The sequence below is a fragment of the Nipponia nippon genome, unplaced genomic scaffold (genome assembly GCF_047370975.1).
Source record: "Nipponia nippon isolate SJK-2023a ecotype South Korea unplaced genomic scaffold, ASM4737097v1 scaffold_40, whole genome shotgun sequence".
Classification (NCBI taxonomy): Eukaryota; Metazoa; Chordata; class Aves; order Pelecaniformes; family Threskiornithidae; genus Nipponia; species Nipponia nippon.
The window spans coordinates 1766015-1792357 of record NW_028262359.1 but is presented as its reverse complement, the minus strand read 5'-3'; the positions used below and the strand labels follow the sequence as shown (position 1 = coordinate 1792357).

Genomic DNA, 26343 nt, shown 5'->3' with positions numbered 1-26343 from the left:
ATGACATCTCTAGGATGGGCAGCAGAGCAGGCAGCTGAAGGGCTCTGCACAGCCATTCTGGAGCAGAGCAGCACTGGCTACAAAGCGTATGCATCCCCGCGTCCCCATGCAGCTCAGGGAAGGAGCAAAGTGCAGGGAGATAAAACATCACTTGCTGGCTGCATCCCCGGGGGTGGTGGGGAACGGTAGGCAAAGGCTGGACACTTCAGTGCAGCATTTCTCTGCCTGCATTTGATGCAGAGAAGTTGTGGACAGGCAAGGAAATCTGGCAGGGTGTATAATTAATGTAAAAACAGATTAGCTTGTGATGTCCAGCTTGTATGCACAGGGACCAGCCCCTTTCCCTGGCCCCTTTCTCCTCCAGGCTCTGGCCTGACTTTCATCCCTTCGTCCTTGCTCTGTGGGACGCAGCGAGGCTGCAGCCAAGAGAGGGTCATGGGAATCCTGGCACAGCCCTGCTCTGAAAAAGCTCAGCCCAGCTGCCAGTGAACAGGCTGCCGCTGCACAGAGCAAAGCAAGCCAGAGCGGCAGAGCCAGGAAGGCTGCCGGGCTGCCAACGGGAGGTGAGGAGCTACGACCGTTAGCAAGATTTAATTGTTTTTTTGGTGTTTATAACCCTCTGTTTCATGCAGTAACACTGCAGGTGTAAGTGGCCAGGCTTTGGAAAGGAGACTGTGATGACCTTCATGCAGCAACTGGGATTTTCTGTCCACCAGCTGGAGAAAAAAAATTCAGCAGCAAAGTTTCTAACCAAGTGTTGACGTTGCCAAGAAGTCATGGACAGTCTGATTACACACCGCACGGGAAAACATGGCAACGCTCAAAAGGGGGACACCAAAGAAACACATTTGCCTGAAAACATCACAGTGGTGAAGCAGAAGCCCATCAAGGAGCTGAGGCCCATGCTGGGGGCCATCTTGCTGGGCCTCATCCTGTTCATTGCCGCGGTGGTGGCCTGGTGCTACTACACGGTGTCCCTGCGGAAGGCGGAGCGGCTCAAGACGGAGCTGATGGACCTGCGGGCGGACGGCTTCGTCATCAGGAACCAGCACGGGGAGGTGGTGTTCCGGCTGGCCTTCCGCTCGGGCAGCCTCGACCTGGAGTCGTGCTCCAAGGAGGGCGAGATTTTGAGCTGCACGCGGTCGGGCGGGGGGCCGCTCAACTTCTTCATCCAGACGGTGAAGCCCAAGGACACGGTGATGTGCTACCGCGTGCGCTGGGAGGAGCTGGCGGACGGCCCGGCGGTGGAGCACACCATGTTCTGGGAGGACGCCCACTGGTACGGGGGCTCGGAGATGAGCACCCAGCACTGGCCCATCCGCCTGGCCGGCTACCAGGAGCCCGTGCCCTATGTGACGAGCGACGTCTACTCCTTCCGCGACAGCTTTGGCGGCATCCTCGAGCGCTACTGGCTCTCCTCCAAGGCGGCAGCCATCAAGATCAATGACTCGGTGCCCTTCCACCTGGGCTTCAATGCCACCGAGCGCACCCTCTTCTTCCAGGCCCGCTACAAGGACTCTCCCTACAAGCCCCCGCCGGGGCAGCAGCCCTTCCCCGAGCTCAGCTACCGGGTCTGCGTGGGCTCCGACGTCACCTCCATCCACAAGTACATGGTGCGCCGCTACTTCAACAAGCCCTCCAAGATCCCCGCTGAGAACGCCTTCCGATACCCAATCTGGTCCACCTGGGCACTCTACAAAAAAGATATCAATCAGGATAAAGTTCTGGATTTTGCAAGAAACATTAAGAAGTACCGTTTTAACTGCAGCCACATTGAAATTGATGACATGTACACACAAGCCTATGGGGACTTTGACTTTGACCCTGTCAAGTTCCCCAACGTGACGGAGATGTTTGCAAAACTGAGGGAAGATGGGTTTAAGGTCACCCTGTGGATTCATCCCTTCATACACACAGATTCCTCCAATTTTGGGGTGGGGATCGAGCGTCAGCTGTTCATCAGGGAGCCATCTGGGTGGCTGCCAGCCATGGTGGAGTGGTGGAATGGCATTGGGGCCATCCTGGACTTCACCAACCCGGCAGCCCGGGACTGGTTCCAGAGCCACCTGCGCCAGCTCCGACACAAATATGGCATCTCGTCCTTCAAGTTTGACGCGGGTGAGACCAGCTACCTGCCCAAGCAGTTCAGCACCTTCCGCCCGCTCTCGGACCCCAGCATCTGGTCACGGCGCTACACAGAGATGGCCATCCCCTTCTACGAGCTGGCCGAGGTGCGGGTGGGCTACCAGTCGCAGAACATCTCCTGCTTCTTCCGTATCATTGACCGTGACTCCGTCTGGGGCTACGAGCTTGGCCTCAAGTCCCTCATCCCCACAGTGCTCACCATCAGCATGCTGGGGTACCCATTTGTACTGCCAGATATGATTGGAGGAAACTTCCTCCCCAACAAGACAGACGGGGCAGTGGAGATCCCCGACCGGGAGCTGTACGTGCGGTGGCTGGAGCTGTCGGCCTTCATGCCCTCCATGCAGTTCTCCATCCCACCCTGGCTGTACGACAAGGAGGTGGTAGAGGTTGCACAGAAGTTCACGGAGCTCCATGAGTCACTGGTGGCCCCGCTGCTGCTGGAGCTGGCTGGGGAGGTGACCGACACGGGTGACCCCATCATCCGTCCCATCTGGTGGATCTCGCCCCGCGACGAGGCCACTCACAGGATCGACTCCCAGTTCCTCATCGGGGACACCCTCATGGTGGCCCCCGTCCTGGAGATGGGCAAGCAGGAGCGCGATGTCTACCTGCCAGCGGGCAAGTGGCGCAGCTACAAGGGGGAGCTGTTTGAGAAGACCCCGGTGCTGCTCACGGACTACCCTGTTGACCTGGACGAAGTCGCCTATTTCCTCTGGGTTTCCTAACAGGCTCCTCCATTACCTACTGCAATGGTCTCAGGGATTAATGAACCAATGACTTTAATGACCTGGGAATGTTAATAGTTTTTAAAGTAGAAATACTTCAGTATGAAATTCAAAGAAAACACTATGACCTCTGTTTTGTGTGGCAAGTGCTGTAGAATAACTTACTTATTAAAATACATTGGATGGCTGACTTAGTTATTGCAGTTATGACAAATACAACATAGAGAAACACAGTCTCTGCTCGTAATCTTTTCCCAGCAAGAAATGCCATGCACTCTTCTGGTTTACAAAGGAAATTACATGGATTCCTTTGTTACCCAGTTTCACAGCTGATCCTTTGAGATATTTATAATTTCATTTACTTAGTGAAGGAGGCAGTTGCAGCAGAATTCTTTTTTTACAAAAAACAGTCTGTGATTACCCTGAAGAGGAAGGCATCCCATTTTCAGCCTGCATGTCAGATGGGTGCTGATGCTAGAGCAAGGGGAGTTTGCATTTCCTATGGCTTGAGCTATCTGAGCAAGGAGAAAGAAGCTATAGCACTTGCTAATGCTGTGGCAACCATTCCCCCCCTTTTACTTGAAGAAATTAAGAACTGTGTCTGTGGTGTGGATTCAGCCAAGCCTGTAAGCATGTGGTAAAATCTCATGGCCATCAAGATTAAAACCTAGCAGCAAGTCATGCATGGGTTAGGACCTAATAGGATGCGCGTGTGTTTTGGGATGACATTTAGAGCCAAAGGGTGCAATCCATCAGGTCCCAGGAGAGGACTTGGCCATCATCCTCCTGAGAAAACTCGGACAATTAACAAACTAGCCCAAGTGCCCTCCTGCCTCAGTTTCCCCATGGAAAATGTCCTCCCATGCCACCAGCTGTGTTGATGGATTTCCTTGTCCATGAGCCAGCATCCTTCTACCCATGGAGGTGTCTTCTCCTGGGTGAAAGCATCTCAGCAGCACCTTCAGGCTTGGGGTAGGCAGGCTGGCTGTGAAATACTCTCCACTTTTGTTCCAATATCTTCCCTGTTTTTCAGCAAAGAGAAGTTTAAAGATGACATGACTAAGCAGTTTAGGAGAGTCCTGGGGTCTCCGGGCTGCAATGCCCCTTCCCAAAGTGAGAGACTGATTCATTTGTAAAAAGAAAAGTAAACAGGGGCTGAAGAACATCGCACTCACTCCAGATCTGGTTTGGTGCTCAGGTGAAGCAGCCCCAAAACCATCTCAGATCGCCATCACCCATCATGGGTCTGTTGTGCAACAGGGACCCTGCATGCTCACAGTGGCACAAGAGCAGTGTCAAGTGGGATGAGCCAGAACATCTTCTAGATGCCCCTGAAGACGCTCAAGATGCAGTAATGCTATCACTGCTGTGGCGATGGGAAGGGAACCCCCCCCCTTTAATCTAGGGATGTGAAAGGGAAAACAATGCTCAGTCTCGCAGCAGTGTTCAGGGTTAACAGACCATCTCTGGGTCCTTACCATGGGCTTTCTCCCACTCCAGGATAGTGGTTTCCACTGATGTATCTTCCCTGAGGACGAGAAAGTATTTCTGAATGCTTCCTCTTTCAGTTGCTTCTTTGAAGCCCCAAGGGGTCTCTGACAGCTGGGCTTGGGGCAATCAGAGGGTCCCAGGGGGCCCCAGCAAAACTCCTCAGCTGTTGTTGAAGCAAGAAAAGCTTTCTGAAAAACTGATGCCCACAGTGCTGGGGAGAGGTGGGAGAGCCAGGCTCCAGCCCCCTTATACCGCACCTCTGCCCCTATAATCAGCATGCTCCGTAGGCACACACACAGCTCTGCTGCCCGCCTGCATCACAGGCTGGGGGAAAAAAAATGGCATCACTGAGACTTTCTGCAAACTCTGGGGATGGTATGAGCTGCCTGGTAGCATTTGGATGCAAAAATTTCTCCCCCAGATCCCCATCCCTTTCCAATCTTTCCCCCAGTGCCTTTCCCTGCTGGCCAGCCAAGCCACAGGGAGCCACGAGGAACCGGTGCCGGAGGCATCCTGTGAGGAGGTGGCACCGCGGCCGCCTCTCCACAACCCTCCTGCCATGCCGGGGATGTGAGCTGCCAGAGGCACATCTTGTTTGCCTTGCTAAGCTTCAGTCCTGGTTGGTTTTTTGCACTCCCAGTGCCGAGCCAGAGCTGTTTGCTGGAGGTCCTGGTGACATGGGACTCTCCCCCAGCCCACTGCTAACCCCAGGCTGCCTGTTTTTTGCAGGGGGAGTTTATTGCCCTTAATCTTTGACGATCGCTGAGCTAAAACCCACCCAGCCCCACTGGCAAAAAATAATAAGAAAATAAATAAAAATCTGTGCTTTTCTCTACTTAGCCTCTGGGATTTTGCGTCAGCACAGACCACCTTTGTGGCTCTCCCGATGCGAAGGATGTGCAGGCTGGCAGCTCCTGCCCGTTTCCGGATGAGCTGCAATTGAGGAGGTTGTTTTTTTCCCGAGGCTGCCAGCCTGGCCACGTGCCCAAAGGTTCTCTGCTGCTGTCAGCTTGTCCTTTCACCACGGTCCTCCCCAGCCTTGGGCTCTGCCTGCCTGCCTGTTTTTTTTTCTTACTTTTAATAAAAGCCGTGATTTCGGGCAGGGACGGACATGCTCGCAGCCAGGATCTCATAGGTCAGCATCCACTGCTCTGCTGTCACCCATAGGCACCTCCTTGAAATCCGCTTTGAAACGAATTGGGCTTTTTCTGTAGCCCCACTGGGGTTTGGACTTTGCCATTAACACTCCTCCCTGTGCTGTACACAGCCATGGATGTGTTTTCAAGCACTGCCACTTAGCTGGGACCCAGCACAAAGCAGACCCCACTTGCTGTCCCCATGTTCCTGGCGAGCCTCACACCCCTACCCTGCACACAGCGCCAGCTTTTGGGAGGCTGGAAACCAAAACAAAACCAAAACCAAACCCACCGATTCCAGGGAGGACTCCTGCATTACTGAGGATTTGCTGCAAGGCCGCAAGTGCTGCAAGCTGCCAACCTGCCCCCAGGTCTCCAGCCAGAGCCAGCTTCACCCCTACCATGTGAGCATCAGCTGAGTGTATGGATGCCGCTCGCACCCAAGGGAGAAGGCAAAGGAAAAGCATTGGGAAAATGTCTTTTATTGCAAAAGGAGCAAATCGAAGTCCCTCTCATTCCTCAAGCCAAGCCGCATGTGTGGGCCAGTGCTAGTGATGCCCAAGTGCCACAAGGCCAGCTGCGGTTTGTACAGTAACAATGGGAAGGGCAGGAAAAACATTGTATGGGGCAAAGGGGGGGCAAGGCAGGCTGCTAAACAAGTTTCACACGTTCCATTTCTGGCAATCCCATAGCCACAAACATCTACTCCATCCCCGTCCTGGCCGTCAGCACCATCTGGAAAGGGGGACCCCAGGGGCAGTGGGGACAGCCAGGGCCCAGATGGACCTTCTGGAGTACCCGAGGGAAGCCAAGAGCAGGCTCCTCTTCTTCAGCGCCTGCAAACAGTCCCGAAGCATGTGTTCTCTGAGAGCAGTGTAGATCAGCAAACCCCCCCGAGTCCATGTCGATAGGTCCTCTTTGGGTGGATGTCAGCAGAAATAGGGGCACAATGGTCTGGTCCCCACCCCTTGGGGTGGACGCAGCATCAGGGTTTGCCTGGACATGGTATTCTCCAGGCCAGCCCTAAGACACCGCTATTCCCTTTGCTGTCAGGAACCAAGGGAGGGCAATCTGTGATCCAGTGGGTCACCTCCATATCCTCATCTCCTGCCAACACTGCAAACGCAAGAGTGGGGTGGCTGCCAGATCCTCCCTTAAAACATACATCAAAGCTGCACACTGCAAGCTTTAAATAAACCAACAATCTCATCTCTGATTTCAGTGAAGTCTAGGGTGAAAAAAAGCCCCAAATCTGCCCCATGTACTTGGTACAGATGGACGTAGTTAAACTTCCTTTTGTTTTCCAAAATTTTATATCAATCAAGGCGATTCATGTTACAGTTCTGTCTTCATAACAATTAAGAATTAGAAAAGTGGTTAAAAACAAACCCACCAGCATTACAGTCCGACATAGGACAGCATGTGCAAACACAAGCATTCAGAAAACCCGACACACGACAGTGCAAGCTTCAGAATTCAATCACACAGGCATCACGTTGACCTGCTGCTCAGCCACAATCAGCTGTTGGCTGGGGTCAAAAAGGCTGAATCCAACTCCCAAACCTGTTTTGGGGCTTTTCTTTGGCTGAGTCCAACTAAACCCTGCTTTGGCCAGTGACCCATGGTGTAAACCAGAGAAATCTCCCTAGCAGCAGTTCCCAAGGTGTCAGGGCACAGAGTGCTTGTCCTAGAGGTCCTCGAGTCCTGCAGTGCTACAGTGTAGTGTTCGAAATAGTGTTTTTGGTAAAAAGTTGGATGGAAAGGGCACCTAGCCTGTGAGATAGCTAGCTTCAGGCAGCACTGCTGAGTCTGTCCCCAACACGCAGCAAGGCTTGGTGCCATGGACCCACAGAGAGCCACCCATATGGACCTGTTCTTCAGCATCATCCCTTATATCCACCCAACAGCCTTACCTTTCTCCTAGCTGGAGCACTAAATAGCCACGGCCACTTATGCCCTAACTACAGCATTTAGAAAAATAAGGATACTCTTACCCACTTATTCATATAGTTAAATAAAAAGAAAATTAAAACTTTGATAATAAAATCCTTTCTTTTGAGGGGAGGGGAAGGAAGACAGTGTGTCTAATGGAGAATTTCCTCTATAACCTTCCTGACAGCACCTAAAACCACTGTAAGGAGATTGAAGGCACTCATCCAGCTGCTTCCAGCCTTTTAATAATAAAGGGATACTAACAGGAATGTTGTGTTCCTCTTCACGTAGCCTCACCCCTTACTAGTGAGGGATGTGGTGAGTGGCACAGTGGAGACAGGGGACAAGAAGACAGCAACTTCTGGTCAAGCTGGGATGCTTCCCATGAAGTCCCGTGCCAAGGATCCCACTTCTTCACTGGCAGCTGAGCCGTGCAGCAACATCTCCTCCACCCAATGACTCCCATGCCAAGGGAGGACAAGTATTTCACAAGCAAAGGTTGAAAGGGAAGAGCTGGACACCCTCAAGCCATGGCCTTTATGCATTTCTGGGGCTGGAGAAGCCCTCTCCACACCCTGTCCTCCTTGCAGGCTGTGGTCAGACTCATCTCCAGGAGCTCCTCACTTTCACCTCCACCCTCCAGTCCAAGGGCCAAAGCCTGCCAGTGCCCTGACGACTGATGCTGGGTCTCCAGGATTAACTCCTTGCCAGAGGGTGTCTGTAACTTGTAACATAACCATTATTTGCACTGGCGGCACGGAACAAAGCCGAGTCCTTCGCAGTTAAAAGCCATAAGAAACAGGCTTTGGGACATGCTTGTGCTCCAGCTGGACAGGGACCTATAAGGCTCCCCTGCATCTCATTTTGAGGCTGAAACACCAAATTATGCAGGGCAGATTCAGACCTGAAGGGATGCTCCAAAGAGTCCATCAATCTGGACTTCCTTACTTCCTTCCTAACTATAAAAGCACTTCAGATTTTTCCCCAAACATCTACATTTCCACTCCTGGACCCCATCACAACCCCCAGCCTTAATGCATCTCCTTTTCTGCCTCCTGCAAAGCCCAGTGGCAGAAGATGGGCTTTGAGAAAGATCCTCGCTGGTACCCAACCCTACCCAAAGCACAGCACCATCTCCCCAGGTGGCAGACTCCTGCCGGACCCATGCTCAGCTGAGACAAAATCCCATGAGAAACCCTGCAGATGCTGAGCTCTCCTTGGCTGGCCGTAGCCTGGGCAGGGTGCCCCAAACCTTCCCAGCCAATGCAGTTCAATTCTGCAGAGGCTCATTAAAAATTCAGGGGCTGAAACACGCTCCCAAGCAGGGCACAGCCGGGAATGTCCTGCCCTGGGGAGGGAAGCTGCCAGACTTCAATCCTGTTTGCTCTGTCTCGGAGCGGAGGTTGCCCACAGCTCTCTGTAAATGCATCTTCCCATCCAAAACCAAATGGGAAAGCTGGGAGAGAGGCGTCTCTGCAGCTCCATCCCAGCTGCCGGGGACTTGGGGTGCAGGACCACGTCACCCCGTGTCCCCTCCAGAAGCCTCTGACAGCAACCCCCCTCCAGCACCACAAACGCTGCCTGAGGAAGGCCCCTAATTCTCCAGGGGAGAGAGGAGGGCTGCTTCAGAAAAACCCTTAACAAAATCATCACCTCTAACTGCGACCTGAGACAGAGATGGGTATTAGGTTAATTTCATGGTAGATGAGAACATTTCTGCTGGCACAGACCCATCAGTGCAAAAGCCGGTGTTTTCCACCCACCGGCAAGCCGGCTAGCAGCAAACATCACCATCAATCCAAGACACGTGCCGCTCGCGGGAACCGGCTGTTCCCGGGAAAGTGCTGCACGTACTTCTTGAGAACGGCTTTGCTCCAGGCAGTCCTTCTGCCAGCAACAAACCTGAAAGTTCATCTGTCCTTAAAAATCAAAAGGGATGATATCAGCAGGATAATCATGCAATGAAGTGGGGCCATAGATGCTTTAAAAAGACTAATGGGGCATGCTGGTGTGGACGGCACTGCTCTAGGAAATGTTGACACCCAAGGCAAAACACAGGCATGTGCGTTGCAGAGGGTGTTAAATGGGTGAGGAGGTGGGATGCAGCTGCCCCAGCAAGTGATACACAGCCCATACAGTTAAAATACCTGGACATCACTCGAGTAGCCTGGCCCGCCTGGTACCCGGGAAAGCAGAAGCATGGAGCAACTGTTAGTCCAGTGCCACACTAGACCAAAGGGGGAAAAAAACGTTTGTGTATATATACGTATCTCTGGTTTGTTTTCTGCTCTTAAAAAAGTCCTTTTAAATATATTTGCCACATTATAAAACTTAAGGCAGGCTGTGCTGTAGCAACCCTCCCACGGTACACACCCCCATGCCCAGCACTGCGTACTCCCACGAGACCAGAAACACTCCCACTGGCACTAACAAACCTCCACCTTTTGAAATCCTTGGGAACTGAAAAGGTATTGAGTTTACTACGTGTCTGCAGACAGACTGACAAGTCCTTCATGACCTATACAGAGAAATTTCTGCCTACCATAACCCAACTGGAGTCTCCCACCTGCCCCAAATAAAAATAAAACATAACCCACCCTCCAAATAAAAAAAAAATTACCCCAAGGACAGTGAAGTCTATTTAATTCCTGTCCTTATCCCCAGTCGGAAATGAAATGTGCAATTAGAATTATTATCTGTTACAAAGTCCTAGGTAAGGCATGGTTGTCCCAAAGCTGATGGAGGAGCCTGTTAGGAAACCCAGAGGAAATAGGCGACTTCGTCCAGGTCAACAGGGTAGTCCGTGAGCAGCACCGGGGTCTTCTCAAACAGCTCCCCCTTGTAGCTGCGCCACTTGCCCGCTGGCAGGTAGACATCGCGCTCCTGCTTGCCCATCTCCAGGACGGGGGCCACCATGAGGGTGTCCCCGATGAGGAACTGGGAGTCGATCCTGTGAGTGGCCTCATCGCGGGGCGAGATCCACCAGATGGGACGGATGATGGGGTCGCCTGTGTCGGTCACCTCCCCGGCCAGCTCCAGCAGCAGCGGGGCCACCAGTGACTCGTGGAGCTCCGTGAACTTCTGCGCAATCTCTACCACCTCCTTGTCGTACAGCCAGGGTGGGATGGAGAACTGCATGGAGGGCATGAAGGCCGACAGCTCCAGCCACCGCACGTACAGCTCCCGGTCGGGGATCTCCACTGCCCCGTCTGTCTTGTTGGGGAAAAAATTCCCCCCAATCATGTCAGCGGATATGAAGGGGTACCCCAGCATGCTGATGGTGAGCACTGTGGGGATGAGGGACTTGAGGCCAAGCTCGTAGCCCCAGACGGAGTCACGGTCAATGATACGGAAGAAGCAGGAGATGTTCTGCGACTGGTAGCCCACCCGCACCTCGGCCAGCTCGTAGAAGGGGATGGCCATCTCCGTGTAGCGCCGTGACCAGATGCTGGGGTCCGAGAGCGGGCGGAAGGTGCTGAACTGCTTGGGCAGGTAGCTGGTCTCACCCGCGTCAAACTTGAAGGACGAGATGCCATATTTGTGTCGGAGCTGGCGCAGGTGGCTCTGGAACCAGTCCCGGGCTGCCGGGTTGGTGAAGTCCAGGATGGCCCCAATGCCATTCCACCACTCCACCATGGCTGGCAGCCGCCCAGATGGCTCCTTGATGAACAGCTGACGCTCGATCCCCACCCCAAAATTGGAGGAATTGTAGTTTATGAAAGGGTGAGTCCACAGGGTGACCTTAAACCCATCTTCCCTCAGTTTTGCAAACATCTCCGTCACGTTGGGGAACTTGACAGGGTCAAAGTCAAAGTCCCCATAGGCTTGTGTGTACATGTCATCAATTTCAATGTGGCTGCAGTTAAAACGGTACTTCTTGATCTTTTCAGCAAATCGCAAGAGTTTGTCCTGGTCAATATTATTCTTGTAGAGTGCCCAGGTGGACCAGATTGGGTATCGGAAGGCGTTCTCGGCGGGGATCTTGGAGGGCTTGTTGAAGTAGCGGCGCACCATGTACTTGTGGATGGAGGTGACGTCGGAGCCCACGCAGACCCGGTAGCTGAGCTCGGGGAAGGGCTGCTGCCCCGGCGGGGGCTTGTAGGGAGAGTCCTTGTAGCGGGCCTGGAAGAAGAGGGTGCGCTCGGTGGCATTGAAGCCCAGGTGGAAGGGCACCGAGTCATTGATCTTGATGGCTGCCGCCTTGGAGGAGAGCCAGTAGCGCTCGAGGATGCCGCCAAAGCTGTCGCGGAAGGAGTAGACGTCGCTCGTCACATAGGGCACGGGCTCCTGGTAGCCGGCCAGGCGGATGGGCCAGTGCTGGGTGCTCATCTCTGAGCCCCCGTACCAGTGGGCGTCCTCCCAGAACATGGTGTGCTCCACCGCCGGGCCGTCCGCCAGCTCCTCCCAGCGCACGCGGTAGCACATCACCGTGTCCTTGGGCTTCACCGTCTGGATGAAGAAGTTGAGCGGCCCCCCGCCCGACCGCGTGCAGCTCAAAATCTCGCCCTCCTTGGAGCACGACTCCAGGTCGAGGCTGCCCGAGCGGAAGGCCAGCCGGAACACCACCTCCCCGTGCTGGTTCCTGATGACGAAGCCGTCCGCCCGCAGGTCCATCAGCTCCGTCTTGAGCCGCTCCGCCTTCCGCAGGGACACCGTGTAGTAGCACCAGGCCACCACCGCGGCAATGAACAGGATAAGGCCCAGCAAGATGGCCCCCAGCATGGGCCTCAGCTCCTTGGAGGGCTTCTGCTTCACTGGCGTAAAGTTCTCGGGCAGGAAGGTGTACATGGTGCTCTGGTTTATCTGGAGTTTTTTGTAGAGGAGTGGGAAGGACGATCTTTTTGCAGCAAGTCTGGGGCTCTCAGCAGAAGACAAAGGACTGTTAGGAGAGTTCCCACCTCCACCAAGTCCCGGCGCACCCGTCTCTGAAAAACGATATAAATATAGGATATAAATAGTCTCAGAAGAATCTCTGAATCAAGGGACCACTTGTCATCCCTTTGCTGACTCCATTTCAGCAGCTCCCCCTGCCCCCCAGCTGCTGGGCTGCGATGTGCCAGGTGCTGTACGCCACGTACCAGACACCATCTCCAATTACCCCAGGCGGAGAACACGTGCGGAGAACAGCCTGAGGCCCACGTGGAGAACAACCCCAGGGCAATAAGGGCCAAATCGTTGACATAATTAATTTTTGAGGGGGTAAGACTTTCAGCGAGGGAGGAGCAGAGACTGGGAGGAGGTAGGAGGAGGTTAGCAGGAGCTGGATTAGCCCACTGACAGTATCTTTAAGGGACAGGGCTAATTAAGAGCCATAAAAGACACCAGGTAATGAATTCCAGGCAGCCGCTCCTAAATTTAATCAAACTGCCTCCCTGGCAGATTTAACTCAGCTCATCCACAGCGCCATCCCCTCCCAATCCCATGTGTGTCCTGGCTGCTCCAGCCCAGGGATGCTTTGCAGCGAAGGTGAGTAAATCCCAGCTTCTCTGCAGCCCCCAGATGGCCAAATGGGGCTGGGGTACCAGCAGCTCACGGCTGCTTTTGGGGTGCACACAGGGGATGCGCTGCACAGCAAAGCACGGCTGCGGGAGGTACCGCACCAGCAGCCCCAGGTGGGAGGAGAGTGGCTCGCTCCTGCCATACACCCAGACGCCTGCGACGTCTCCGAGCAGGACAAAGGCTAATTTTCTTGGGACTGAGCGGTGCAGGGCCTCCAAAGGGTTCTTCCTCCATCCAGCAGGGCCCCAGGCTGTGTTTCGGCTCCAGCCCGCTCCCCTGTGTGCGGCCCCGGGGAAGTGGGCTGCGCCAAGAGCCTAATGGCTTTTCCTTGGCCACAGGCTGGCTGGGCTCGGCCAAGCACAGCGCCGGGATCCAGACGGGAAAAGTAAAGTAAGGACAGGGAAGAGTGAGAAACAAACCCAGCCGCGGGAGGAGCAGGGGAAGGAGAGGAGCTGCAGAGCCGCACACCAGCTGGCCAGTACCTGCCTAGCGCCAGCAAACAAGGGCACGCCATCTCCTCCCCAAGCCCCGGGGCTGGAGAAAAAAAAACTTTTTGGGCATGAATGAAGCTGATTGCAGAGACTCCCTCTAAAGGGGTTGTTTTCTTTTTTAAAAAAAAGAAGAAAAAGATCCAAAATGAAATACCGAACCCTCTCCCTGCCGCAGGCATGACAAGCCGGAGCAAATGTCCCCATTTTTGTTTGCACCTCAGACAGATCTTTCTCCCCAGAAAAAGATGGACAAAGCAGAAAGGGGTCCTGAGCATCACTGCTCCACTATGGGGATGCCTAGATGTAAACCCAGAGTGGCACCTGGGTGTGGGCTCCACAAAACATACAGCATTTTATATTCGTCTTGCAGTGCGTATTGGGCCAGACCGCGCAGCTCAGGGAACTTTTTCATTGCCGGTCGGGTCATTTTAACCTTCCCCTGGGAGCTGATAACTTTCTAGGCTGCCAGTTGCTTTAAATGGGATTACGGCGGCATTAGGAAGCGATTAGCCTGAACGGGCGATAGGTTTAGCTAAACGACTTGTCCCACAGCCAAGTCCCACGGAGCCCTCGCTGGCTGCTGGGGAGCTCCGGCACGGGATGGAGGCGGCTCCGACCACCCTGCTGTGTCACCCAGGGCCAGATCCGGCACCCCGGGAACGGGGTCCTCAGCCACCGGCATGTGTGATGTGAGGGTGCCCGAGCCCAGCAAAAATGAGGCAATAAAGGCAGAGAAGAGACAGTGGTGGGAAGTTGCTGTGCTTGGGATAAACATTCATCCCCTCTATCAACCCCTCCTTGGCTTTAGGGTGAAGCAGCGCAGGATTGTACTGGGGATGGCAGGGCGAGGAGGTTTGCAGAAGGGTCTCGGCCAAAAGCAGCACAGCTGAGCAATGCCACAAGTGGCAAGATGCTTCTGGAAATACAGGCGGGTATGCTGAGCCCCAACAAGCTCCCTCCCTCTCGGCACTGGGAATTTTTGGGATGCCAGCAAGGGAGATGCAAATACCTATCAGCACCAGAGGCATGCCTGTGTCCCATGCATGCCTTATCTGGGGACTGCAAATCTCAAGGGGCGAGAAAATAAAATGCAGCTGCCCATTGAGTGGCTCTCACAAATTATTTGAGAAAAGAATTTTTAAAAGTTTTCACGTTTTCTGAAAAAGAAAGAGGAAATAAACAGTGTTTTCTTTCCCAGCTCTCATTTAGGGTTTTTAGCCCAAGACATGGCTGATGATGCCTCTGCGGGGACAGCCACCTCCTCACTACATGTAAAATTGACAGCAGCTCCCATGGCTTCCGGGAGTTTCTGGATTTCCATCTCCCTTTCAGGAGGCTGGTTTATTATTTATGAACTACTTCGAAGCCGCTCTATTTTTAGGCTGTTTCTTTCTTTTCCCCCCATGGGCTGGAGCTCATGACGTACACGAAGGTGCCATCACTGCTGCTGCCAGTAAAGAAATAATGTGTTTTTTAAGAAAGGTTTTGCAGCCTTTTGTGGCCCTTGGACACTGATCTGTTTCAAAGGGATGTGCAAGCCAGGTGTCCAAGCTGGTGGATTTAATCCTGTTCTGGTCGCTCTGGCTGGGCCAGGATCAAACCCCTGTGGCTGTCCTGGGCTGACGGACATCACCTGCTCAGGTGCCACTCCAACAAAGATGCTGAGAAGGGTGTTCGCAGGCATTGCCCAGCACACCCACAGGCCAGGGAGGTCTCTGAAAACAGGATCTCACTCTGTGCCCGTCAGGCCCCTCTCTTTTTCTGCCTCATTAACAAATTGTGCCTTCTCCAGCCGGTGATTTGGCTCCATCCCAGATGAGAGGTAGGTCTCCCAAGCTCCCCGGAGACAACGCCTGCCACCTCACACTCAGGAGCCGCAGCCTGCAGAGGTGCCTGCTCATGCAAAGCCTGTTTCGACATTTTTTTTGGAATGCAAACTTGTTATTTTGCTCCAAGATGACATTGTGGTAACCTTTAAACTCCTCAAAAGAAAAAAAAAGAAAACGGGAAGGGAGGGTGTCAAAGCCAAACAGCATGTTTGCAGCTTGCTGTGCTGGAGCTCCCCAGCTGACCCAAAACAAAGCTTGTTCTTCCTGTTCTGTGGAAGCAGCAAGTCGTCTTGCCTCAACTCGAGATGAAAGCAAAACATCTGAGGAGGACACACTTTATGGAGTAAAAATAAAAATCCATTTTTTGACCGCTTCTATTTTTACCAACACCAGCGCTAACCACGGGCTGTGAGACCCACAGCACCACTAACCCCAGCAACTTTGCAATTAGGGCATTCGTTTAAAGAGGGTCAATAACATTTAACTGGTCTCTATTGCCCTGGTGGGGTCCGGTCTGAACCACGCCAGGGGCCAAGCTCGTGCCAGGGACACACACCAATTTCCCACGCAGGGATGCCGGGAAACCCTCCCCTCCGGTGCAAGGTGCTGCCGCCTCCTCCCCAAACATCTTGTCAGGAGTCAAGCTAAGGAAACACCACAGATTTCACCAGGAGGTTATTTCCAACCCCATAAAAGAGCAGGGAATTAGGATGGCAAATTAAGGGGGAAATTAGTTCTCTGCAAAACAGCTGCAGGGGGAAAAAAAGCCTCCACATGCAGGGTTCTGGCTCTGCTCCGCAACCCCCCGCGGGGGACCAGCCCTGCCAAAGGGACTTCGCAAACCTGAGATGGGGGATGAGCAAACCTCTCCTGGGGGTTTAATTTCCCTTGGAGAGGTCTGCAGCAGCACTGGAGTTCTCTGGAGGGATTTCTGGAGTCATAAAGGGTGAAATCACCATCCCAGCTGTTTGGCGCTGATGGGAGCGGGTGGGACAGGCGGGGGCACCCAGCGACAACGCTGGCACAGGGGACAGGGCTGTTCCCCGCAGACCCTGGTCCCCCCCGCAGATTAGAGGCACTGATTGCTTCCCTAGCCCTGTACAGCCACCCGCAAGGATCCCCCCGGACACCGCACCGGATCATCCCGGGGACCTGGGTTTATTTCTGCGGCGCACAAGCCACCCCGGGGTGAATATGGGTGGCAGAGACCCCGGCCTCTGTGCCAGGGCAGCAGCTCTGCCTTAGCGGGACAGGGACAGACCCCTGCCTTCACCGTCCCGGCTGTGGTCGCGGCAGGGACAGACATGCTGCCCAGCCTGAGGGGCTCGGGGAAAGGCTATGGCTGGGGGGGGCCTCTGCACTGCCTGCGAAGAGAACAGATGCTTGCTGTTGGGGCTGCTGCCTCTGTGGCAAGACACAGCAGCAAATTCCCCACAGCACCTGGCTGTCAGATATGGACAGCCCCAGCCAGGAGGCAGCTCATCCCGCCAGGGGCACAGTGCTGGTACCGGTACTCACCCGTCCATTGCCTCCCGCGGATCCCTGCCTGCTGCCTGGCTCCGCTGCAGATGGCTTTTTAGTCTCATAAAATACAAGCTCTGCTATGTCTCCACGTCCCTGGCAGTTTCGTCCTCTCCATCGCGCAAGGGTGTTTTGGGGCTACGAGCTGGCTGCGCGCTGAGCAGCATGTGTCCGCGGGCAGGAGGAGGGGATCCAGCACGTCACCGGTGTGTTTACTCAGGCACGGTGATGGATGCATGAGCAGCCAACCCTTCGGCCGGGGCGTGCTTGAGGCGGTGGCGCCCAGCCAAGAGGCGGCTGCCACAGGCATCGTGGTGGCACGAAAGGCGCGAGCTTCGCCGAGCCTCGGCTCCCGGAGTCACGGGCTTCAGGCTGGCATCTCCCCTCCCTGCCAGGTGAGCGGGAAGGGCCGGTGAAGGCTTCTCCCCTCCTGCATTTGCAGGGTCTCCGGAATCAGAAAGCAAAATAAAAACCAACCCAGGGTTTGGTTTTTTTTTCTCCTTCCCCAAGTCTTGTGATTTTAAGCAGAGTCATGATTCAGCAGAGTAACGAGGCTGCCTTGAGCGAAAAGAAACAAGCAGCCCTACCACTGCCAGCTGGTTCGTAAGCCAGGATTAAACAGCACCGGGCACCCAGGGGATAAATCCCAAATCCAAGGGGGCCACGTGAATACAGAGCTCATCTGCAAAGTGCAGACGCGCTGCCAGCACCTCTCTCCATCTGTAAGAGCAGACAGGAGATTTGAAGCTGCAGCATTAGCTCTGCCCAGCCTTAAATACTTTCACCTATATTGCAGGAATTGTCACTTTACAGCCCAGTTATGTCCCTTAAAGCTGCCAGTGTCGAGCGATGCTCCAAACCCATTTAGACACCTCATCCAGTGTCCGACCATGAATACAAAAAAGCCACTGGGAGTCAGTTCTGGCAGCAGATGACTTAATATTTAACACACCTGACAATTCCCCCTTTACAACATCGTCTGTCTTTGCTCTTCACCCTGTGCTAATTAGCAAGATGAAGTTTTAATAAGCTGGGTTTTCACTTTAACCCTGCACACCACTTGTGGTGCTGCCGGCTCATGACTAAACCATGACCGAGAAAGCTCCGGTGCTCTCCCTTCAAGGATGTCTGTGTGCTCACCTTGAAGATATCCTACAGCCCCTGGGGGAGTTGGAGGTAGCCTGGCCCCGAAGCTGTAGTCCATGGGGTAACCCAGTGCCCAGCAACCAGCTCCTCGGCACCTGTGGGGCCAGCAGCTCTCGGAGAGGCACCCACTAAAACCACACAGCTTGTCCCCAACAGCAGCGAAAGCAAAACATCAAATACAAGGAGTTCCACACATCAACATGCCGGGATGATATAAATCTCTGCCCAAAAAAGAAACTGCAGTAATTTCATCACTCTCACCGAAGGAGTCGGCACCAGGCAGGGATGTGGCCCAGTGGGTCAGGCGTATGAAACCCTGGCGCAAGGCATCAGTCCGCTATTAGCTTATTTTATTTGCCACATGTGCTATCTAAGATACACAGCGATCAAGATTTCGGTGTCTTTGCCGCTGTCTTTTGGTTCCCCGGCCCAATTCCTGCTGATACAAAATGCGCTTCATCTACCACCCTATCACTCCAACAGCCTCTCTCCCCAGTGGTCCCACAGGTGTTAATCTCACTCGTGCTTATCTCCATCCTCCAAGACGAAATGCCCCACAGCAGGATGCGGTGCCCTGTTTTGCCCCCCCAGATCCTTTCTTAAAAGAGCTGATTCAGCACTTTGGGAGCGCTCAGCATTTCGGATGTGGAGGCAGGCTGAAACCTGAGCCCACCCCAACACCCAAGCGCTACAACACGATATGGGGAAGAAATGGAAACCTAAGCACATCCTTCTGGCACGGTCCCTGCGATTTTCCAGACCTTGAGTCACCATGAAGCTCTTGGTGCTGGCAGCTCCAGAGAGCGGCAGATGGCTCATGGAACTGGGCTGGCGACTCAGGACCCCCAATTTCCATCTGTATCCAACAGCCAATGATGCTGGACAACCTTGGGTCAAATGCAATCATCAATCCCTTAAAGTGCTCCCTGGCAGCTCTTCCACGTGCAGATCCAGGCATGCAGACACAACCCCCCAACCCCAATCCCCCACTGGGCTGCTGGCATCTGCTATGCCGGGCACTTGCTCTTTGGGCATCAGGAGTATCCCAAGAGGGAGAGGGAAGAGTGAAAGAAGGATTTGTGCTTTCTAAAACAGCTTTGGCAGCTTGTCGGCACCGCTGGCACTTGCTGATGGAGGGGCTGTCCCAGAAACCACTCCAAACCCAACACAGTACATTGCACAATGCGCTGCATAAACCATCTGCGTAAGTTTTCACTGCCAAACATCTGTCTAGCAGCAAAACTTGAAGCTGCACCTTGCAACTGGAGCTGGGGACGCGTCTCCAGGCTCCATTAATCTTTTCCGGGTGGCAAGACTCCTACCCATTTTTCACAAGAAAAACTTGCGCGGCCCCTACGCAGCGGAGCGCGAAAGCCTTGCGCCCCAAGGTCAGGGTGCAGGTTTGCACTGACACCCCGCTCCCCGCGGGCCTTCCCGAGCCTGCCCCTGCTGCCGGCTGCAGCCTGGGGTCTGCGGGACGGGGCACCCCCTTGCCTGCCCCGCACCCCGCCACCGACCCCCCTCCGTGGGGGATGCAGACCCCAAAACCTACCCCGGGGGCTGCTGCATCCTTCCCCGGCGGGCAACCCGTGGGAGCCGGCAAACTTACCGGCGGTGCCGGGCCATGTCTGGGCGGCGGGCAGCGGGGCTGGGCGCAGCGGGAGCGGGGCCGACCGCAGCGGCCGCCCGCCGCCGTTCCGGGGTTGGGCGCTCCCCGCCGCCCCGCCCCTGCTCCGGCTCCGGCTCCGGCTCCGGCTCCAGCCCCGGCCCGGCCCCCCCGGGCCGCCGCTCCCCCCTGGGAGATGTAGTTCGGCAGCAGGCAGCTCCGGCGGGGCGGGAGGCACTGGGCATGCCCTGGGGGCACTTGGAGGTGGGGGTACCCCGGGGGCTCTGCTGGGGGCACTTGGGGTTTGGCACTGGGGGGGGCCGTGCCGGGATGCTTTTGGGCCGGGATGGGGTTTTCATGGGTTTTTCCCTGCCGCAAGCAGGGTTAGGGTGCTGCTTGGTGTGGGCACGGCACAGCGGTGGTGCTGCCCCACATAAACGTGGAGCTGCAGATGGGTCTGTGCTGGAGCATCCCTCCTGTGGGGAACAGAGCACCGAGGGTGTATGATCTGCAGCACACATGGAAGGTGCCGGGTGGTGTTCCACACTGACACTGGGTTCCCAGATCATGGTCAGAGAAGGGCATTTCATGCCTCCATTAATTACGTGCTGCTTTCAAATCCCCCTCCTTATTTAGCCCGTGTCCGTGCTCGGTATCCCAGATGGATGGCGGCTCTTCCTGGACAACTTGGCAAAAGCAAGCACGTCCTAAGCAGCCCAGCACAAAGCTGACAAACACGGGTGTCAACGACTGCTTCTATTTCTGGCTGTGTTACTATGCTTTGAGAGCTTTTCCTTCTGTGCTTTCTTGGGCTCCAGCTTGCGAGTGGCAGCAGGGTACCAGCCCCTGGGGGCTGTTAAAGTGCCCACCAAGCCAGCAGTCGCTGAAGTCTCTCCCCCCTCCCTGGGAACTTCCCCAGCCTGTAGGAAAGGGTCTGAGGGGAACGGTTGCCCAAGCCACTTTTAATGAAAGCCCATCTTTGCTCTTCACCAACAGGATGGGGCAGAGTAAGCCTCTGAGATAAACTCAGGGTGGATGGTGTAGCTGCCTCTCTGGACTCCTCCTGTCTTCGCAAAGTGGCTCGTGTCCCACCTAGGAGAGCAGAAAAAGTTATCAGCCATGGGAGGACAAAACTCTGGTGAGGAAGAAGAGCAGAAAACCTGCTTCTGCCTGCCAGCATTCTTTAGGGGTGAGCAGTAGACACGCAGCTGTCCCCACCACTTTGGTGTGTGCCTTTGGGCACTGAGGCCAAAGCGAAGCCCAGGCAGAAAGGCTGAAGCTCCCTGGCATTGCTACCTCAGCAAGCTGCTTCCAGCAGATCTCCCACCCTGCAAACACCCACTCTCTCTTGCACTGCCATTTTCCTAAAACCTTCATTCCCAGAGCCATGCCAGTCCAGGAAAATCTGCCTGTTTCTCCGTGGAGAAGATCTTGAGAAACATCTTACCGAGGCTCAGGCATAGGGACATCTATGGGGAACCCAGTGCTCCCTATTTGTTCTCATTGTTGCTTGGTTTTAGTTTCTGGGCTCAGGAATTTAAAGCCAATCACAGGTTTTCTGCAAAGCCTGATGCCTAATTTCGGCCCGTGGGGGGCTGATGCAGTAGCAGAGTGATGACTAAGCTGGTTGAACAGCCTCCCCTCTCCCCTTGCTGCTTCCCCAGGGCTGAAAAAAGCTGCCTCAGCAATGGAGACATCCTAAAGGTAAACATGTGGGGATTAAAAGGTGCTGCCACACCTGCAGTCGGTGAAGGACAGGGCTGATTATCGCATAACGAACAGCGTGACCAGGGAACAGGTTCTTGGATAAGAAGAGCAAACAGTGACAACAGAAAATACAAGAGCAGCACAAGAAACACTGATGTGGTCCCAAAATCTGGGAGTTGCTAAGCTACATGCAGGGAGGCTCAGGGTACCAGCAAGATTTCAGGTGCTGTACAGTCCCAAGGACCGCTGAATGAGACCGAGCATAGAAACACTTGTCCTGGGAGTAAATTTGGCAACTGCTTCTCCACTGGTAGCAACAACACGTCCAGCACCTGAACAGTGTCCTGCCCTCCTTGGTCATGTCCACTTAGCCTGTGAGATGGAGGTGCAGTGGCTGCATTGCTGCCTGCATGGGCACCACGATGGGACCCGCTACCTCTCAGGGTCTGCAGTCTGCACCATCGTCCCCAGAATAACCCTCTGAGCAATTTTGCATGAAACCATAATGAAAGGAGAGCTAGTGGCTGGCTCGTATTAGGAAAAAATAATAGGCTTTTCACCCAGGGCAACCAGCTTGGAGCGGTCCCCCCACTGAACCTGTCGGCACCTAGGGCTCCTGTACGTGGAGGATCGCTGGAGGTGATGTGTAGATGTACACAACATGGCTCTGGGGCTGTAACTGCAGCATGGGATACTCCTGCAAGAGACAGAGGAGGTAGGGTGAGCAACGGCCCCAAGGACAAGGGAGGTCATGTCCATCCCATCCCATCCCATCCCAACCTTACAGCCCTCTCTCCTAGTGCGTGGAGATGCCTTCTGATGGCAGTGGTCCTATCAACGTAGTAGTCCATCCCTCGCAGGCAGTAGTGGCGCCCAGAGCAGGGGCTGTAGTAGCCCTGGAAGGGTTGCCTCCCCGTCACGGTGTACACGGGCAGCCTGTGCAGCATGTTGGTGACCACCTCCCTCTCTGCAAGTGGAGGGATGGCGAGGGTAAGGATGAGGAGGAGCAGCCAGCCCATCACCCAGATGGATGCCAGCATGGCACAGGCACAGCTACAGCTGGAGTACAGGCACAGGGTGAGGGTAGTTACCAAATTGGTTGAGGCAGGTGGATTTCGGGAGGTATGGCATGGGTATGCTTTGCAGGAAGGTATCCATCCGTGTCTCCTGCAAAGAGCAACGGCAGCCCTTGCAGGATTGCCACCCTTTTGCTGCAGAGGCCAAGGTGCTGGTGGCACTTGAGGCAGCTCCAGTTTGGGAGGGCCAGGGGGGCTGGACTCTACCTTGGGCAGGAGGGGGAGGTAAGAGGAGTGCTTATTCCAGGCTGCGCTGTTGTAGGGACCTGTTCTCCAGGTGAGGTATTTGTCCTCGTTGACAAAAACTGGGTTGTACTTCTCTGCAATGTAAAAGCAACAGGCAGGGGTGTCCTGTGGTGCTGGAGATGTGGGGGGATGGACGGAGAGTCCCGACTGTTCCCCCTCTCCCCGAAACACAATGCCACGGGGCCAGGGGGCATGTCAGAGATGCTGCTCCCGGGGTCCTTGTTAAGGATCTGTGATGGAGGTGACACCCACCACTTCCAGCTCGTTGGTCAATCGTCCCAGCCCACACAACCTTGGTCCCTGGGGGCTATGGGGTGCCAGGAGGGTGTCCCCCAGGCAGCACCTACCACCAGTCAGTATTTAGGGGCCACCAGAGGAGAGAACCCTGGGGACCTGCAGACATCCCGGGGACCTGCAGACATCCCTGGGACAGGGACAGTCTCACTGCAGGGATGGGGATGGGTGGCTGTGGCAAAGCCACAAGCATAGATGCTGATGGAGGGTCCCTTCCCCAGTGTGAGAGGGACGCCAGATGCAAAAGGGGGGATGAACAGAGCCACTTCTGGCACCCTCAGACCCTGACCCAAAGGGATGTGCCCTGTGTGACACAGGGGAACAGCTGGGACCATGGCAGTACCTTCGGACCTGGCCAGCCAGTACTTCTCAGGCCAGTAGGCTCCGGGGTCGATGGTGTTCCTGTAGTACTCCTGCATTGCTGCCTTAATCAGCTGCTCGGACTGACCTTGGCTCGATGGATTTTGCACTGGGGGCATCGTTAATCCCTACAGACAGTGGGTAGTGGAGAGAGATACCAGGCCATGTGGCAGCATCTGTCTTCACGGCCGTCGGGGCACGTGGTGAAGCCGATTACCAGGCACGGTCTAATGCTGGAGATGCAGCTGGAGATCCGAGCATCAAGCCTCCCAGCACAGTGGGTGGGCATGGGGGTCCTAGCAGCACTGCACCCTCCCTCCTCAAGCTTCCCACTCACCTGAAACTGGGGGACAGAGGATGGCTAGGCATCACTGGCTCCTCTCACCCTGCACCCAGGGTGTCCGTAGGCATCCAGGCACTTTGCAGAGGGGGAGATGGGGTGGATGCACTGGGACTGCCAGGTATGGGGCCAGCAGAGGTTGGGAAGGGAGTTACATGACCAAACCAATGTCCTACAGCTGGCAAAGCCCAGGAGGGCTGGGGCCTTGGGGGGCAGATGCATGGCCTGGTTGCATGAGCCATTTCCCTGCACAGCGGTGACATCCCTCTCCATGCCCTCTGCTGGCTCTCTCATTACAATGCACATGCTAACGAGGCTGCAAGAGACGAGCCGGTTCGCAGCATGCTTTGCATCGGAGCCTGCACACTTGTTAGCCTGTGTGGGGAAAGCTGCATGTCCCACGGACACCCCCCGCAGTGAGGCCACGGTGCAGGGATCTCTCCTCCTCCAGGACCAGGGCTGGGAAGAGTTTTTCGGTGCTCGTATCTCCCCCTGGCCCTTTGCATGGTCCCCCTGGCATGGAAGGCCCCCCCCGTCAGAACTGAGCTGATCCTGGGGACTGCGTGTTGGAGCAGCTCTCAGAGCCACCCATTTGCCCCGCCATCGCCACCGTGTCGCACAGCAGCCCTGGGCTGAGCCCTGCCTCTGCCTCAGTTTCCCCGTCCTCAGCAGATCCTGCCCCCTGCGTACTCTGAAACCTGCTGATGGACGGGGCTGATGTGTGAGAGCTTGTGCTCGTGGCCACCAGCCCCAAGAGCCCAAAGCCCCTGCGGGGTGCAGCTCCAGGGGACAAGAAGCCAGCGAGCCCAGGCTGTGGGGTGTCAAATGCTTTCCTAACCAGGGAGCACGGCCTCCCCATGACACACATGCAGCAAAGCACCCTGTGAGTGCCCGTGCCACCCCCCCGCCCGGCACCGAGCATCCGCAGCTGGGTAGAGGTAGAAACCCTGAGGTTTCCTCCTCCCATGGCATTTACCTGTGTCACAAACTTGTTTTCTTTCCAGGGCTGCTGTGGCTGCTGCTCTTTGATGGTCTTTTTGACAGAGCATGGTGGGCGGTAAGAGTCGGTGTAAGTGCTGATGGGGGTCTTGTGTTTTTTGGAGACGAGGAACATGGTGCAGCAGCCTGCCGGGACGGGAGCGCTCGGAGTCCCAGAGGGTCCTGGCGCTGCCCCACTGGATGAGCAGCACTGCGTGGGGCTGGGGGCTTGCAGCCCATGCAGGAGAGGGAACAGGGCTGGTGCCACTGCTCTGCCAGCCCAGGATGATTCTTATGTCATCAGTGATGTCATAGTGGGGGAGCAGGGGAATTTGGTGTCTTTCTGTCAGTCCCATAGCTATGCTCTGGTTCTAGGCTAGGGCACAGCAATTGCTGTCTGCATCCCTCCGTGGGCTGCACCCTCCTGGCTTTGTCCTGGCTCCAGGCTTCCTCCCCTCCTGCAGGCCATTACCTTAACGATGGTAGGAAACAGTTTCAGCTGGTTGTAGTCAAGATAATTTTATTTTGGGAGGTGCAGGAGCTGTGATTGTGGCTTTTCCAGCCCCCCTCTCCCATATTTCCTTGGAAATCCTGCAGCAACCCAGCTGTGCGCACACAGCACCACACTAGTGCAACCACTGCCCAGGGAGCAGCACCAGGCACCGCTGTCCCAGCCTCCTGTGGTAGCCAGGGCAATCATCGCCTGCTCTGTCTCCCCTTTTTCATTAAAAAGCTGGATTTAGGTGATCCTGTGCGGCTTCCCTGAGTGATGGGCTCTGCAGTCAGAGTAAGCGATCCTCATCCATCTCAGTGCAGAGAGGCAACTGGGTTATGCCAGAGAGGGATTTGCATGAACTGGGTTTGCTTTTCCCGGAGATGGGGAGTCGAGCAGAAATCCCTGCCCCTGCAGAAACCCCGCTCTGGCCTGGCTTGTCACACAGTGCCAGCTCAAAGCCCTGCTCTGCTCCTGGCTCCAGCCCCTCTGCTGCCACATTTTTGGAGATGACTGGTGAAGACCCATGTCCGTCTTGGCAGGGTGGATGCCATCCTATCCCCCAAAGGGCTGCAGAGCCCTGCTCTGTTTCCTGTGGGCGATGGTGGGGCTGGGCAGCCCGGGACACCTGAATGCCTCCAGGCAAACATGATTAATGTGCTGTTAGAAACGAAACTAAGAAAACAAGCTGCCGTTGATTTTCACACCCCAGTGGTCTCTCTTGGGCCAGGCTAAGGCTCTCCACCAGTCCCATCCCCTGCTGGGAGCCAGGGAAGGAAAGGTGGACATGGGGGTGCCTACCCCCCTGCCTCAGCTCTGTGGCCTTGGAGGACCCCAGGGCACAGATCTGGGGAGCACTGCTCTGCACAGGTGTAATCCAAGCCTCTTGGTTGGAGGGGGACTAATCCTGCACTGGACTGGCTGCCAGTATGAGCCACTGGCCCCCCCATGGCTGTCCCCTGTCCCCAGCGGTCCCTGGGGTTTCAAGCTGCTGGCACTGGACTTTAAAAACCGTGCTTGGCTCTTGTGCCAACAGCTTCGAGGGGCAGAAATGGCTGCAATGCTGGAGAAAAGGTTATTTCACCCATCGGTGTCGTATAAATGCACCACTTCTTTCTGCTTCTGTCGCAGCTCAGATGCAGGGGCTGGGCCCAGCCCGTGCGCCTTCCCGCTGCCTTGGGAAGAAGGGTTTCCCAGATGCTGGCTGGGGGCTGACCGGCCCCAGCGGGTTTACCTGTGCCATACGGCACTGCTCCATACCAGCCGCGGCCACTGGGCCTGAGCAGGCTGGTATTGGCCATGGCATGAAGGCTGGCACCCCCTGA

At 55.3% G+C, this 26343-nt stretch overlaps 4 protein-coding genes across 10 annotated transcripts in view; 1 reads left to right on the top strand and 3 right to left on the bottom strand.

Annotated features, from left to right (window-relative positions):
- The window catches only part of LOC148053042 (uncharacterized), a 43601-nt gene extending 24054 nt beyond the window's left edge, over nucleotides 1-19547 (bottom strand). Inside the window, exon 1 of the mRNA XM_087777650.1 lies at nucleotides 19528-19547. The gene's annotated coding sequence lies outside the window, so the exon portion shown is untranslated. The remainder of the gene's footprint in view (nucleotides 1-19527) is intronic.
- Nucleotides 96-2873, top strand: LOC148053043 (alpha-galactosidase MYORG-like). Its single transcript, XM_087777642.1, has one exon. It carries the CDS (start codon nucleotides 777-779, stop codon nucleotides 2871-2873), a length of 2097 nt encoding a protein of 698 aa, XP_087633768.1. The 5' UTR covers nucleotides 96-776.
- Nucleotides 5967-19646, bottom strand: MYORG (myogenesis regulating glycosidase). Of its 4 annotated transcripts, XR_015709053.1 has the most exons (3): nucleotides 16770-17568; nucleotides 10053-12357; nucleotides 5967-9659 (listed from the first exon to the last, which is right to left on the bottom strand). XR_015709053.1 is itself a non-coding variant. In XM_087777647.1 (2 exons), the coding sequence occupies exon 2, from the start codon at nucleotides 12218-12220 to the stop codon at nucleotides 10184-10186; it is 2037 nt and encodes a 678-aa protein (XP_087633773.1). In that variant the 5' UTR covers nucleotides 12221-12357; nucleotides 19528-19646; the 3' UTR covers nucleotides 5967-10183. The 4 variants fall into 4 exon arrangements, 3 of the variants coding, with proteins under 3 accessions (XP_087633773.1, XP_087633772.1, XP_087633770.1); XM_087777647.1 differs by lacking the exon at nucleotides 16770-17568 and adding an exon at nucleotides 19528-19646 and having other exon boundaries at nucleotides 5967-12357; XM_087777646.1 differs by lacking the exon at nucleotides 16770-17568 and adding an exon at nucleotides 19471-19622 and having other exon boundaries at nucleotides 5967-12357.
- An 833-nt stretch (nucleotides 19647-20479) lies between these two features.
- Nucleotides 20480-26316, bottom strand: SPMIP6 (sperm microtubule inner protein 6). 4 transcript variants are annotated; one of them, XM_087777693.1, is made up of 7 exons: nucleotides 24524-26316; nucleotides 23191-23335; nucleotides 22515-22627; nucleotides 22323-22398; nucleotides 22012-22198; nucleotides 21829-21928; nucleotides 20480-20616 (listed from the first exon to the last, which is right to left on the bottom strand). In XM_087777693.1, the coding sequence occupies exons 1-7, from the start codon at nucleotides 24659-24661 to the stop codon at nucleotides 20551-20553; spliced, it is 825 nt and encodes a 274-aa protein (XP_087633819.1). In that variant the 5' UTR covers nucleotides 24662-26316; the 3' UTR covers nucleotides 20480-20550. The 4 variants fall into 4 exon arrangements, with proteins under 4 accessions (XP_087633819.1, XP_087633821.1, XP_087633820.1 ...); XM_087777695.1 differs by having other exon boundaries at nucleotides 20491-20616; nucleotides 22017-22198; XM_087777694.1 differs by having other exon boundaries at nucleotides 20504-20616; nucleotides 21792-21928; nucleotides 22017-22198.
- Nucleotides 26317-26343: the final 27 nt, after the last annotated feature.